This window comes from Panicum hallii, unplaced genomic scaffold (assembly GCF_002211085.1).
Source record: "Panicum hallii strain FIL2 unplaced genomic scaffold, PHallii_v3.1 scaffold_188, whole genome shotgun sequence".
In the NCBI taxonomy this organism is placed as follows: Eukaryota; Viridiplantae; Streptophyta; class Magnoliopsida; order Poales; family Poaceae; genus Panicum; species Panicum hallii.
This window is the reverse complement of record NW_020356321.1, coordinates 48,233-62,020: the sequence shown is the minus strand read 5'-3', so window position 1 is coordinate 62,020 and position 13,788 is coordinate 48,233. Positions and strand designations below refer to the sequence as shown.

The 13,788-nt window shown below is 51.3% G+C and overlaps 1 protein-coding gene across 1 annotated transcript in view; it reads left to right on the top strand.

The window, feature by feature from the left end:
- Nucleotides 1-2,913: 2,913 nt before the first annotated feature.
- The window catches only part of LOC112878641 (transcription initiation factor TFIID subunit 11-like), a 29,926-nt gene continuing 19,051 nt past the window's right edge, over nucleotides 2,914-13,788 (top strand). Inside the window, exon 1 of the mRNA XM_025942880.1 lies at nucleotides 2,914-3,071. Coding sequence (XP_025798665.1) covers nucleotides 2,914-3,071 — 158 coding nt within the window. The remainder of the gene's footprint in view (nucleotides 3,072-13,788) is intronic.

Sequence of the window (13,788 nt, the reverse complement as noted above, 5' to 3'; positions counted from 1 at the left end):
CAGCGGAGTTTGAAAAGCGTAGTTAATATACACGACGTCATTACAGATATTATGCTAGCCCTGGCATAATATCACTCGGCGGAGTCTGTGTTGGCCGGGGACGGATCCCATTCCACGGACCAACCATCAGGCAAAGGGTAAGGCCATGGTGTAATGAATGCGGGCTCCTCAGAAGGGTTACCTGAATTAAATCAACAAAGCAAGGCTGAGTATACTAATACTCAGCAAGACTTACCCGGAATTGGGTATATCTTAGCCCATAACTAGACTCATGATGGCTTTTAGCTTTGGGTAGGGTTTTCAGCTGAAAAGCAACAAAGAGTAGATCCTTATTTTCAATTTTTAGCTTTCAAGTTCTAGTTGTTTAATCATTCTAGGTAAGCACCTATAGCTATCCAAACATGGTAGAATCTTTACTCAAACATCATCTTTAATAATCACATAATTGCTCTTGTTACTCTATGTGATAAAGGGGATAAGCAGTCTCATACATCGTGAGAGGCGGACGATTCTGAATCGAGATTCAACCCTTGCAAGGTAAACCTAACACACACGCTTGGAACGCCACAGGGTCGTTCCGAAGCAACCGTTTGCCTTTCATTCCGACTCGTGGATCAGTGCCACCACAAGCGACTGCAGGTCATACGCACTACAAAAGTGCAGGACGTACGTCTGTAGCACGACTACAAAACCCGTACTCCTGGTTGCCCAGCAACACATATGCCTGCACGTCGAACAAAGTAACCAAAAGAAGCAAATACATGTGGTGGGGGGGTATGTCCACTCCTCGGGCCGATTGGTTACTAGGCTTACCGCTTACCATATTTCACGGCATGTGGCTAGTACTTTCAAACGCTTAGCCACCGCTACCACACACTGCGACCTTAACAAATTCATCAACACAGACGGGGTATCATCTTGACCATGATACCTCATAAAACTCCCGTCCAGCATCCTTATAGTGACAACAGGAATGTAAACATTACAATGCCTATATCGCGCGAGTGACAGGAAATCACTCGACTTCTACCGGTCTTATAAGCAGAGCAGCTAGTCGGACTCAAGTTCTGGTGTTCATTACATAGGTTCCTGGAATAATGCAACTAAGTTTTCAAACAACTCCTAAGAACCTAATGCATAAAGAGATATATATATATAAGTAATATAAGTTGCAGTGTAATAAGGTAGGGGTTATGTCCGGGGCTTGCCTTCGCTAGCAGGGTTGGGGTTAGTCAAACTAGTTTCTTCCGAACCTTGGTTCGGGGCTTCAGAGAAATCCGCGACGAGAGTCCCGGGGTCTTCAGAATAACCTCCTTCTTGTTCCGGGATCAGCTGATAATCCCCGTCAGCGAGCGTGGTCGAGTCTATATGAGATGCAGAGTTATAAATCATGGAATACATTTATTTTATATTTAATTCACAATAAAGTTGCAATCTAACTTAAAGAAAATTACATTACGACGACAATCTAACTACCCTGTACTGGGCAGTCATTTATCGAGTACTAATTAAACTAATTAGTCTCGTTAGGCAGCCGGGGTGGGTTATCTTAAACATTTAATTTAACTTTATTAGGTAGTGTATCTGATTATCCTAAATACACTACACCCCTTAGTAATTCCTATATCTTATTAGCTAAACTTTGTAATTAACTTTAGGTTTTTACTTAATTATGGTTAACTTGAATTAATTAACCAAATCTTAAATTAAGATAAATAATTAATATTTATGAAAATTATCATGGGTGGGTTTTATTGTAATTTTTACTCTAAAGGTTCTAAGCCTCAAAACTAATTAAGGTTAACATTAAAATTTCAAGATATAATTGTAATTGGAATTTTATACTAAAACTAGGGTTTTTATACAACAATTAGGGTTCACAATTTAAGAACATCATTAACTACTTAAGTCTAGTATTCTAGAAAAGTTCCATAAATTTTCATGCATTCCAATTATTATTTATGACTTATCTTGCAATCTAAGTTTAAAACTTATAACTTAAGTTATATTAGGTTTCTGCTTCTTTAATTTTTATGTTATATCACACTCATAAAGACTAGACTATAGTAAAAATTTCATCCTTAAATATGCATAGATACTTCTAAAATTAAATTGCCAAGCTTTTGTTAACTCATAACAAAAGTAACCAAATACTCTAGCTTAGAGGGCTGATCTAGGCCTCAAAAATTTATACAGAGCTACTTACATTACCTACCACACATGCTCCAAAAACTAACAGCAACAAGGCTATGGATCACAAGATTTAATTAATGCATCCTTTTACTAGCATTTAAAATACAGAAGAAACTTTGCACTTTCATAGCATGGTTATAAAATAAAAGTTACAGAGCTCCTCATAAGGTTTCTAACCCAACTAATTTCGTATTTTTCTGATTTTTCTACGAATTCTTACACATTTTAGAACTTCACTGGTTTGAAATAGAGAAAGGGACTGAAACTTTACATAAAGGACCCTAACAGAATTAGATTGCTTGCAATCGGGTCCCTGCTGCCATGGCCGGCGGGGAGAGCTCTGTGCCGGCCAAAATCCGGCGATCCTCGGGGTCGGCGGCGAGGGGCAAGGGGAGAGGAAGCACCAGTGAGTCAACGGCTACCTGTAGAGGGTCTCGGGGAGGTTGGAGATGGCCGGTGGCGAGCTGCCCACGGAGCAGTAGCTCCGGCGAGCGGCGGCTCGAATTCCGGCGAGCTCGGGTGGGGAATGGGAATGGTGTGTGGTCTAGGAGATCTAGGGCGAGAAGGGGACCCGATTCCGAGGCTCAACTCAGGGAGAGAGAGGTCGGAAGGGGGAGCTCGACGTGGAGCAGAGGGCGGCGGCAATGGAGGTGGGGCGGCGGCTGTTGATCCACGCACAGAAACAAACCGAGTTGCTTTGTATGGATTACCAGGAAGTAAATGAGTGAGAAGAGAGGCAACATTGCGGTTGGAGGTAGCTACTTAGGCCCGGCGGTGGAGGAGCAGAAGGGCGCCGTGGCCAGTGGTGCTGGCAGCCCGCGGCAGGAGAATGGCGAGGTGGCGCGCGAGGAAGGAGACAACGGGGAAGGGCTAGGGCGGTGAGAAGGCATTCCAGCGACGCGTGTGCACGAGTAGCAGCTGGAGGTGGAGCTCGGGCGCTGCGCCGGCGGTGAGCGGCAGAAGCAGAACGGAGCAGAGGAGAAGCAGAGGTGCCAGAGGAGGAAGAAGGTAGACAGGAGTCAGAAGGACTGATTCGTAATTTTAGAAATTTCCAGGGATTCCTTTGTAAAGTAAAGTTTTCTCACTGCTACAAAGGTTAAATGGAAAAGTGCTCTACATGAAAGTTGTAGAGAATTTTAAATTCTACAAGATTGCTTTAAGGTTCAAGTTCAAAATCTCAAAGAATAAAGTTTTATTTTAAACTTTAGAGCACCATTCAAATTATACGCTTTGTCTTGTAATTCAAACAATTTGCTTTAATGCTTAGGGTCTTTTTGCAAGTTTTCCTGCAGTCATCATTACTAGTTCTTTTTACACTTTAGTCCTTAGGTAAAACTGAGTTTTACTTTTATCTTTTACCATTTCACATGTAAATCCTTATATGTTTGTAATAATTACATAAAGGTCCTTAATTTCATATTAAGCCTATTTCCCTTAGTGTTTATTTATCTTTTGCTCTTTTCCTTTCTATAACCATCTGAAATTTGACACTTAGGATCATTTTCACATACTTGCACATGAAAATTTATAAGACTTATAATTTACAAATGTACCCTTATTGCTTTGTACACTTGTATACACTATATCCTGCTTACATATATTACACCTAAACTTAGTATCTATTTGATTAACTACCTGGATATCACACCTGAGTTCGGCGCCGTCAGCAAACGGGGGTTTCGGACTCCGGTGGCCAACATCGCCAGGGTTACGGCCATCCTCGAGCGCAGCCATGACCCGGAGGTACGTCAAGCACTCTTGTACGCGCAGAGGGCTTGGATCCAGTTGGATCAACACTACCCGGCGCCTACCATCAGGGAGGAGCGCGTGGGCGAGAGTCGAAGTCAGACCCACAGCCGAACGGCTGGCAGCCGTCCTCGACGTCAACCCAGCAATGACAACGCTTGCGGGAGCTAGACCCCTGGCGGGAGGCAGCAGCCACCGCAAGGGGGTCAGCCACGACAAGCCCATCATCGACTCCCTCCGGAGGATCTGCGCCAACACATCAATGAAGGCCGCGATGCGCGCACCGTGATTTCTTCCAGGCGCAAGACCCGTGAAGAAGTCGAGAATGAAGGTACTGACTGTAGTGATCGATTTCCTGCTTTTTCTGCTCGTTTCAGCAGCTACAAGTACCTGGAGGGCTTCAAGCCGATCGGCATCACCAAGTACGACGGCAAGCAGGCTCCCCAGCAGTGGCTTCGTTGCTACTCCACGGCCATTGACGTCGCGGGGGGCTCAAATATCACCAAAGTCGTCTACTTCCCGATGGCTTTGGACCCTGCGCCGCTCACTTGGCTGGAGAGCCTCGGCAGCAACACAATCGACTCCTGGGAACGACTTAAGAAGGTCTTCATCGATAATTTCCAGGGAGCAATTACCCGTGCAGGTACTCGACATGATCTTGCCCAGTGCAAGCAGGAACGTAACGAGCTTCTACGGTCCTACACGCGTCGCTTCTTCGACGTCCGCGCCACCATCGCGAACATCTCGGAGGAGGACATCATCGACTGCTTTTACAACGGCATCACCGACCCGAGCATATACAGAGATTTCGGGAGGAACAGGCCGAAGACCGTTGCGGGCCTTCGTGATATGATGCACGATTGGTCCGAGCAGGAGGAGAAGATGCGGGAGCGGTTCCCGCGGCGCCATGATAGCAATTTGCGGCGCCCAAACGACAACCGCAACGACAAAGGCCAGCGGGACTTTTCCGGGCCACCCCGGAAACGAAAGCCAGATGATGTCATCGCGGCTATCGATCGTCCTTCGCGGGGCAAGAAGTCGACGACGCAGGAGGAATTCGAGAAACTCCTGCAGAAGAAGTGCCCATGGCATCCGGGCGCCAGCCATGCCGCCATTGACTGCTACCACCTTCGGAGGACGTTCAGCAACACCGGTGGTGGAAAGAAGAATAAGAAGCCTGCTGACAAAGAACCCGAGGATGACGATCACGATGACCAGGGGCGTAATCCGAAGTTTTAGGATGCCTCGAAGGTCGTCAACGTTATCTTCGGTGGTGATGAGGATTTCGGTTCCAGGAGGGACCAGAAGCTGCTTCTTCGGGAGATCTTGTCCGTCGAGCCGGCGGTACCACGGCCGCTCCGTTGGTCGGAGGTCCCCATCTCGTTCTCTCGCGACAATCGGTGGACGAGCTTCTCGGAGCCCGGTAAGTTCCCATTGGTCCTGGATCCTGTGGTGGCAGAGGTCAAGCTTACCAAGGTCCTCATCGATGGCGGAAGCGGGCTCAATCTCATCTTCGTCAGTACTCTGAAGAAGATGGGCCTGGATTTCAAGGATATACTGGTGCCCAGCAAGTCTCCCTTTTACGGGATCGTCCCAGGTAATGCGGCGCATCCGCTTGGCACGGTGGTCCTCCCAGTCACCTTTGGCACGCGGGAGAACTATCGTACCGAGTTCATCAAGTTTGAGGTGGCTACTTTTGATTCCTCTTACCATGCAATATTGGGTCGTCCGGCACTAGCTAAGTTCATGGCAGTGCCGCACTATGTTTATCTGCTTCTTAAGATGCCAGGGCTCGGTGGAGTGCTCACCCTCCGTGGCGACTTGAAGAAGTCATACGACAGCAACCAGGAGGCGACCCAATATGCTTCGACTACTCGTGTGCCAGATGCTTCAGGAGAAGTACTCGCGGCCGCGCAGCAGCTTTCCCAGTCTGGGCTGGAAATTCCCTCCAAGAAGGCCAGCAAGTCGAGCATCCAGTCGACTGATGGCGTGGCCCTCAAGTCGATCCAGCTCCAGGAGGGAGATCCATCTAAGACCGCCGTCATTGGTGCGGGCTTAGGCGACAAATAGGAACTCGCGCTCGTCAGCTTTCTTCGGGCTAACCGAGACATATTCGCATGGAAACCTGCGAACATGCCTGGGGTGCCCAGGGAGTTGATCGAGCATGCTTTGAATGTAGACCCGAAGGCCATGCCCAAAAAACAACGCCTCCGGAGGTTTGCTCACGACAAGCGTGAGGCCATTAAACGAGAGATTGCTAAACTCCTCGCGGCTGGATTCATTAAAGAAGTAATTCATCCAGAGTGGGTAGCGAATCCCGTGCTTGTAAAGAAAAAGAACAATGAATGGAGAATGTGTGTCGACTACACCGATCTCAACAAGCGTTGCCCAAAAGATCATTTTGGGCTGCCGCGCATTAACCAAGTCGTCGATTCGACGGCTGGGTGTGTCCTTCTTTGTTTTCTTGATTGCTACTCAGGGTATCATCAGATTGCGCTCAAGGAGGAGGACCAAATCAAGACTGCATTCATCACCCCATACGGGACTTATGCGTACAAAACAATGTCTTTTGGGTTGAAGAATGCAGGAGCAACATACCAACGCGCGATCCAGATGTGTTTCGCGGATCAGCTGCACCAAAATGTTGAGGCTTATGTGGATGATGTGGTCATCAAGACCAGGGATTCCGATAGCCTGATCGAAGATTTGGAAGAAACATTTAGTAGTCTACGCAGATATCGGTGGAAACTCAATCCCACCAAGTGCGTCTTTGGAGTACCTTCTGGGAAATTGCTTGGGTTCATCGTCAGCAACCGGGGCATCGAGGCCAACCCTGTCAAGATCACGGCCATCACTGATATGGAGGCTCCGGCCACAATCAAGGATGTGCAGAAGCTGACAGGTTGTATGGCGGCCCTGAACAGGTTCATCTCCCGACTCGGGGAGAGAGGACTACCTTTCTTCAAGCTCCTAAAACGCCAAGACAAGTTTCAATGGATGGAGGAGGCCGAGCGAGCTCTACAAGACTTGAAAATTCACCTCCAGTCGCCTCCGATCCTTACCGCTCCGCTACCGGAAGAGGACCTACTACTCTACATTGCGGCAACAACCCATGTTGTCAGCAGCGCTATTGTAGTCGAGCGAGGCGAAGAAGGCCACGCGTTCGGAGTGCAGAGGCCCATCTATTTCGTCAGCGAGGTCCTCTCCGAGTCAAAAGTACGGTACCCAGCTGTTCAAAAGCTCTTATATGCAATTTTGATCACATCAAGAAAGTTGCGCCATTACTTCGACGAGTACAAGATCACTGTGATTACGGACTTCCCGCTGGCGGATATTCTCCATAATCAAGATGCCACGGGACGCATATCTAAGTGGGCAGTGGAACTGGGGGCTTTGTCAATCGACTTCAAGCCACGCACTGCCATCAAGTCACAGGCTCTAGTCGACTTCATGGCTGAATGGAGGGAGAATCAAGTCCCAACCCCAGTGGACAAGCCAGAGCACTGGACCATGTATTTTGATGGGTCCCTCAAGCTCGATGGCGGAGGCGCTGGTGTCTTGCTCATCTCCCCACGAGGCGAACAATTGAAGTACGTCCTTCAGATCTTATGGAAGGTATCTAATAATGAAGCCGAGTATGAAGCCTTGCTTCACGGGCTTCGTTTGACGATATCACTAGGGATCAAGCGATTACTTGTGTATGGCGATTCTCTTCTTGTCGTTCAGCAGGTCAATAAGGAGTGGGACTGCAACAAGGAAACAATGGATGCATACGTCCAGGAAGTGCGCAAGCTGGAAGGCAAGTTTTCTGGCTTGGAGGTTCATCATGTGCTACGGGAGCACAACGTTGGCGCGGATATCCTGTCCAAGTTAGGGTCAACGCGCGCTCAAGTCCCGCCGGGAGTCTTCGTCCAGGAGCTTGATCAGCCATCCGTCAAGCCTTCTCCGCAAGTAACCATCGACTCGGGTTCCCAACAACCCGATCGAGAGGTTCTGATGCTGGGGGAGGACTGGCGAGCGGCTTTCATCGACTTCATTCAAGACCAACGGCTACCAGCGGGAATTGACGCTAAGAGTGCGGAAGCGGCGCGCGTCTTAAGAAGAAGCAAGGGCTTCGTCCTGGTCAACGGCAAGCTCTACAGGCGTGGCGCTCGGTCAGGAGTTCTTATGAAGTGCGTCACGAAGGAAGATGGGTACGACATACTACGAGAGATCCATGAAGGCGTCTGCGGCAACCATGCGGCGTCAAGAACGCTGGTTGGGAAAGCATACAGGGCCGGCTTCTGGTGGCCCACTGCAGTCACCGACGCGGAAGATCTCGTGCGCAGGTGTCAAAACTGTCAATTCTTCGGCAAACAGACCCATGTTCCTGCTCATAGCCTCATCACTATACCACCATCGTGGCCTTTTGCTTGTTGGAGTCTCGACATGATCGGGCCCTTCACGACGGCGCCAGGCGGTTTTACTCATGTTCTGGTGGCTATCGACAAGTTTACGAAGTGGATCGAGTACAAGCCAATCGCCAAGCTCACGCCAGACCGGGTTGTTGACTTCATCTCAGATATTTTGCACCGGTTCGGCTTCCCCAACACTATCATCACGGACTTGGGGTCAAATTTCACGGCCAACCATTTCTGGGAATTCTGCGAGAACGCTTGCATCGAAGTCAAATATGTCTCAGTTGCACACCCGCGGGCCAATGGACAAGTCGAACGGGCGAACGGCTTGATAATCGACGGTCTCAAGAAGCGACTATACGATGAAAACAGCAAGAAGGGAGGCAAATGGGTACACGAGCTACCGCACGTAGTCTGGGGGCTTCGGACTCAGCCGTCCAAAGCCACAGGCCAAACACCTTTCTTCCTTGTATATGGATCTGAAGCCATTTTACCAGCCGATATCATGTGGAAGTCCCCAAGGGTTGAAATGTACAATGAAGGCGAGGCGGACGAAGCGAGGCAGTTAGAGCTCGATTCTGTGGAAGAAGCTCGTTGCACCGCCCTTGTCCAGTCAGCCAGGTACCTGCAGGGGATCCGCCGATACCATGATCGCAACGTCAAGGAGCGGTCATTCAGCGTTGGCGACCTAGTTTTATGTCGTATCCAGGACGAATCTGGCCTACACAAACTCAATTCAAGGTGGGCGGGCCCGTTCGTCGTCAAGCAGGTCACACGGCCAGGGTCGTATCGACTACAATGCCCCGAGGGCCAGGACATCCCAAATTCCTGGAACGTCCAACACCTGCGCAAGTTCTACCCATAAGCAAATACCTGGCGATATCCGAATTCCTCAGGGGATTGGAAGATCTCCTTTCTTCGATGCATATTGGAGGCTATGAGCCACAATATTCGGGTTGAACATTCATTCTCCAGCGCACGACAGCCACGGCCACGAACCAACACTCGTGTAGACTGGCCGCTCGTCGTGAATAAAGTTGTGACTACATTCACAACCTATCGACTTTACTTTTTGTCGAACCATCTGCTCCGGCTAAAACTCCTCGATATATCAAGTTCCGCCGCGACCTTGGGTGGTCGCACGCGACCGAAGTCGCACTTTGTCCAACTCAGTTGATCCGCTCGACTGGCTCAAAAACAGCACGTTGGACAGGCTCGCATGAAGAGCTACCTCGACTACATCCTGAGTGGCGGCACTCAGAACAGTCATGTTTTTGCCAAAAGAATGGCCAAAATGCGGCAACGACCGCACCTGCTCCTAACAAGCCCGATCCGTCCGCCCGGGTCTTACACAGCTTACGGAGCACGCTCATAAGCAGGAGCGATTTTTGACTACACTCAGAGTCGCCGCACTCGAGCTAGTCCTAATTTTTTGCCCTACGCACGGCAATCCCGCGACGATGCTCGCGTTCCTTCCTAACGAGTTTAGGCCTACAATTTCGGGTTGTGGGCCACTTGTTAGACGAGTTCCTACACGGAGCTACGGCTACCTTCAGGGTCGTTGCACCCCGGGGTAGTGTCTACTACTTGCGCCTTGTAAGCCTGGACATTCGCTCAGCATAGGCACACACACACACAAGTAGAGACATCGACATAAACATATATACAAGAGAACGAGTACTTGTTCCTCATACCCTAATCCTGCAGTACACTGTGTACAATTTGTTCTGCTACAGGTTGGGCTTCACGCAGGTACTCTTCAAAACGCTCGTCCGAGCAGTCTGCCGCCATCCCCTGCGCAAAAATGCCTAACTGCGCATTGGGCACGAAGGACTTTACATATGCAAGGGCGTTGCTTACGCAAGCGACTGGAGCTTCGGATAAGAACTTGAGCATTTTCTTCGGGGCTTCACGGAGCCGTCCCAGCAGGGGCCGCAGGCCTGCCTCGCCTTCTTCTGGCGGGTCCACCATGTCCACCAGTTCCTGGGCGGCTCCCTGGAGGTCCTCCAGCTCCTTGCGCTGCTGCTCGTCCCTCTCGCCCAGCGCTTTGACTTGCTGAAGGCAGTCGACGAACTGACGTTCAGTGTCATCGATCACCTTCTACAGCCTTTCGACTTCATCTGTACGATGATACAGCATATTCTTCACGTCAGTAAGCAGCTCCTCTTTGTGTTTTATTACTTTCCTAAGCTCTGTGGTGAAGATGTTTCAGCAAGCAAGTGAAATCACTAAGGAAAAGTACTCGAGGGAAGCGGGGGCCTACCTTGGTGCGCCTTCTTTTCTGCCTTGAGCTGCTCCTGGTACTCTGCTTGTTGCTCCTTGACCCGTTGTTGGAGCTCGGAGTTGGCCTCTTCAAGGTTCTTCAGGTCATTCTTGAGCAGCCAGGTCTCTCGAGTCCTTTCCTGCTTCAGCATATCAAGCTCGCGCTGCAGATAGCAGTTCTTCGTCTTCTCCTCGGAGATGCGCTTGTGCAGGGCACCTAACTCCCGCACGTCACTCACAACCGCGCGGAGCTTCTCCGACTTCTTCTGGGATTTGGTAATCGCATGCTGCGCCAAAGGAGGAGAATGAGTACTAAACAACTCACCAATGCACACACCTAGAACTTTACGCGAGTACTACCATGGAGAAGTCGTATAACTCCTTGAAGGTGCTCTTGAAGGTCTTCAGGTTCTCGGCCGTTAGTAGAAGATCATCCACCAGGTCGGTGGTGATGATGTTCTGGTACCCTGGCCCGGTCCTCAGCACCTCACGGGGACTCTCCGAGGGCCCGGCGGCATCCCCGGACGGCGGCGGCTGGACACCTGCAAGCATACGAAGTAGTCACCACATTGTCCCCGGACCCTGGCATCAAGCCGCGGGCGGGTAAGCGCGTACCTGTACCACTGGTAGGAGCGGCACCAGGGGCCACGACTTGTTCCTCGCCACTGGGCCCGGCTCCCTCTTGCCAGGACCCGGGAGGCGGCAAGTTGGGGAGCCCCGCATCCGCTTCCGGGGCCACGACTTGTTCATCGCCACCGGGTCCGGCTCCTTCTTGTCGGGACTCGGGAGGCGGCAAGTCGGGGAGCCCCGCATCTGCTTCAGGGGCCACCTCTGCGGGTACAGGCCCCCCAGGTGCCGAGGGCTCGGGGGCTGCTGCAGCTGAGGCAGGCGCCGCAGCCCTGCCCGGTTCCAGCTGGAGTTGCACCGCACTTGCAGCCCTGGCGACATCGACAACATGGTTATCCACGCAGGCGCGGTCAAGCTTTTCAAGCGATTGAAGCAAAACTTACAGTGTCGACTTCTTCTTGGCAGCCTTCTTCACCCGCCAGGCCCACCGAGGAACGCTCGTCGCTGATGGCGAGGCTTGGCCAGCCGATGGAGGGGTTTCCGCCACGGCAATTGTCACCGCCGCGATGTCGGAGGGGCCTGTCCCCACCCTTTCGGGTTCAGATCCGGGTGGTGGAGCAGGAAGACTGCAAGGGGATGCTGTTAGTGTTCGGCATCATTGGAACTTGGTAACTGGCCAAAACAGCAACTCCGTACCTGGAGGACTCGACTTCTTCGGCCTTGCGTTTGCGCATCTGCCGCTGGCCCTTCGGCACCGGTGGCAAAGCGCCGGCCAACTCCAAGCTCTGGTCGGAGGAGCTCTCCCGGCGCGCTCCCCCCTCGGTTCCTTCACTCGCCGGCGAGTCCACGCACTCGGAGGACTCGCCGCTGCCTCGAACCGTAGCAGGGCGAGTTGTCTTGGTGGCAACGGCGGCGGCCGGGCGCGGTCCTTCTCCGGCTTCTTCCCCCGCCCGCGGGCTCGCGCATTCGGCGGACTCATTGCGACTTTGAGCCACTGCAAGGCGAGCCTTCTTGGCGGCTGCGGCCGCCGAGGGGAGGAGGTGATACGCTCGGGGGAGGTTCGGCTGCGGCGGGTAGCTGCAGTACAATTCCGAGTGCCCCTGCAGAAAAGTTTTTCAGTACACCATCGGCGCAGTAACAGATTTCTTCAGTAAAAGAAGTCGAACACTCACCGGCGGGGGCGGATTTTGCGTGGAGAACAGAGTGGGCACGTATGGCACGGCGTTCACGTCCAGCAGCACCCGCTGAACTCGCTGGAGCGCGACTTCGTCAGGTACCTCTTCTGTGCACATACGAGAAGGGTCAGCGGGGCCGGTGTACTCGAAGCCCAGATTACAGCGCTGCTGGATGGGTTGGACGCGGCGCTTGTAAAAGGAGAACATGACGGAGGCGCCGGTCACCCCCTCCTTCTTCAGTGCATCGATGGCCTCCAGCAGCTCCTTGACTTGAATCATTTCCATGCCGGAGGGTTCAAGGTTCCACTCCCCCCTCACCACAGGTGGTTTGCTCGACTTCGTCGGCAGGGGGGAGCATGGTTCTCGATGTAAAACCAGAGGTTTTTCCACCCAGGAAGGTTGGAGGGGAATCTATATGCAAGGTATTTCTCGCCGGCCTGCTGTCGCAGTTGGATGCCGGCGCCCCCTACCACGGCGAGTTTTTTTGTGGTTGGCTGGGGTTTCACGCGGAAGAGGAAGCGGAATAGATCCCAGTGGGGTTCAATTCCGAGAAATGCTTCACAAAAGTGGATGAAAATGGAGATGTGGCAGATGGAATTCGGGTTGAGGTGATGGAGCTCAAGCCCGTAGTAGTAAAGAAGGCCGCGGAAAAAAGAACAAGTGGGGAGGGCCAATCCCCGTTCGGCAAAATGGAAGAATGTGACGATTTCGTCGACATTCTCCATGGGGAAAGGTTCACGGAAAGAGGGGCGCCAGTTAACAAGGTTTTTCTCTTGGAGCAACCCCTCGGAAACCAGTTTGTTCAGATTGTTAAGGGAGCACTTACTGTGTGACCATTCCTCGGTTGATGGTTCTGCCGCTTTCTTCTTTCCCTCGATCTCCGACTTCTTAGGCGCCATCTCCAATGTGCTACGCCACGAGATGCTCGGGGGCTGCAGGGAGAGGGGCGGGGAAGTTGGAGTAGGAGGATCTCCTTGGGCAGTGGTGGCGGCGTTCGGCTCAGATTGGGGTTTTGGTGGTTTTTGGCGGAATGCAGACTGAAAGCACAATTTTCCCTCCTATGGCCGCGGGGTTAAGTAACCTGCGGGATGGGGAAAAGTTACCGTTCAGAAGACCAAGAGTCGTTTTGTGGAATATTCCGAAGGTGAGGGGTCACTTGGTGGTCTGATTAGATTGAATATTTGATTAATCATTTTTTCAGGGCCAATTAGCCCGAAAGAAGGGGTTTTTTGAATCTTTGGTCTAATTGCATCATTTGTACCATCACTTTGGTCTCCCCTTACAGTGTCATTGTTTAGCCTGTATGCCACGATTTTTTGGACCCTTATCTCCAATTTCGTGGGATTTGGATTCAAGGCTCGGGGGCTGCGGGGTACGTGGCATCGACTACTTATTTTTCAAGTTTCTTTGAAGGATAAGGAGGATTACAAATTAATGGGACCCTCAGC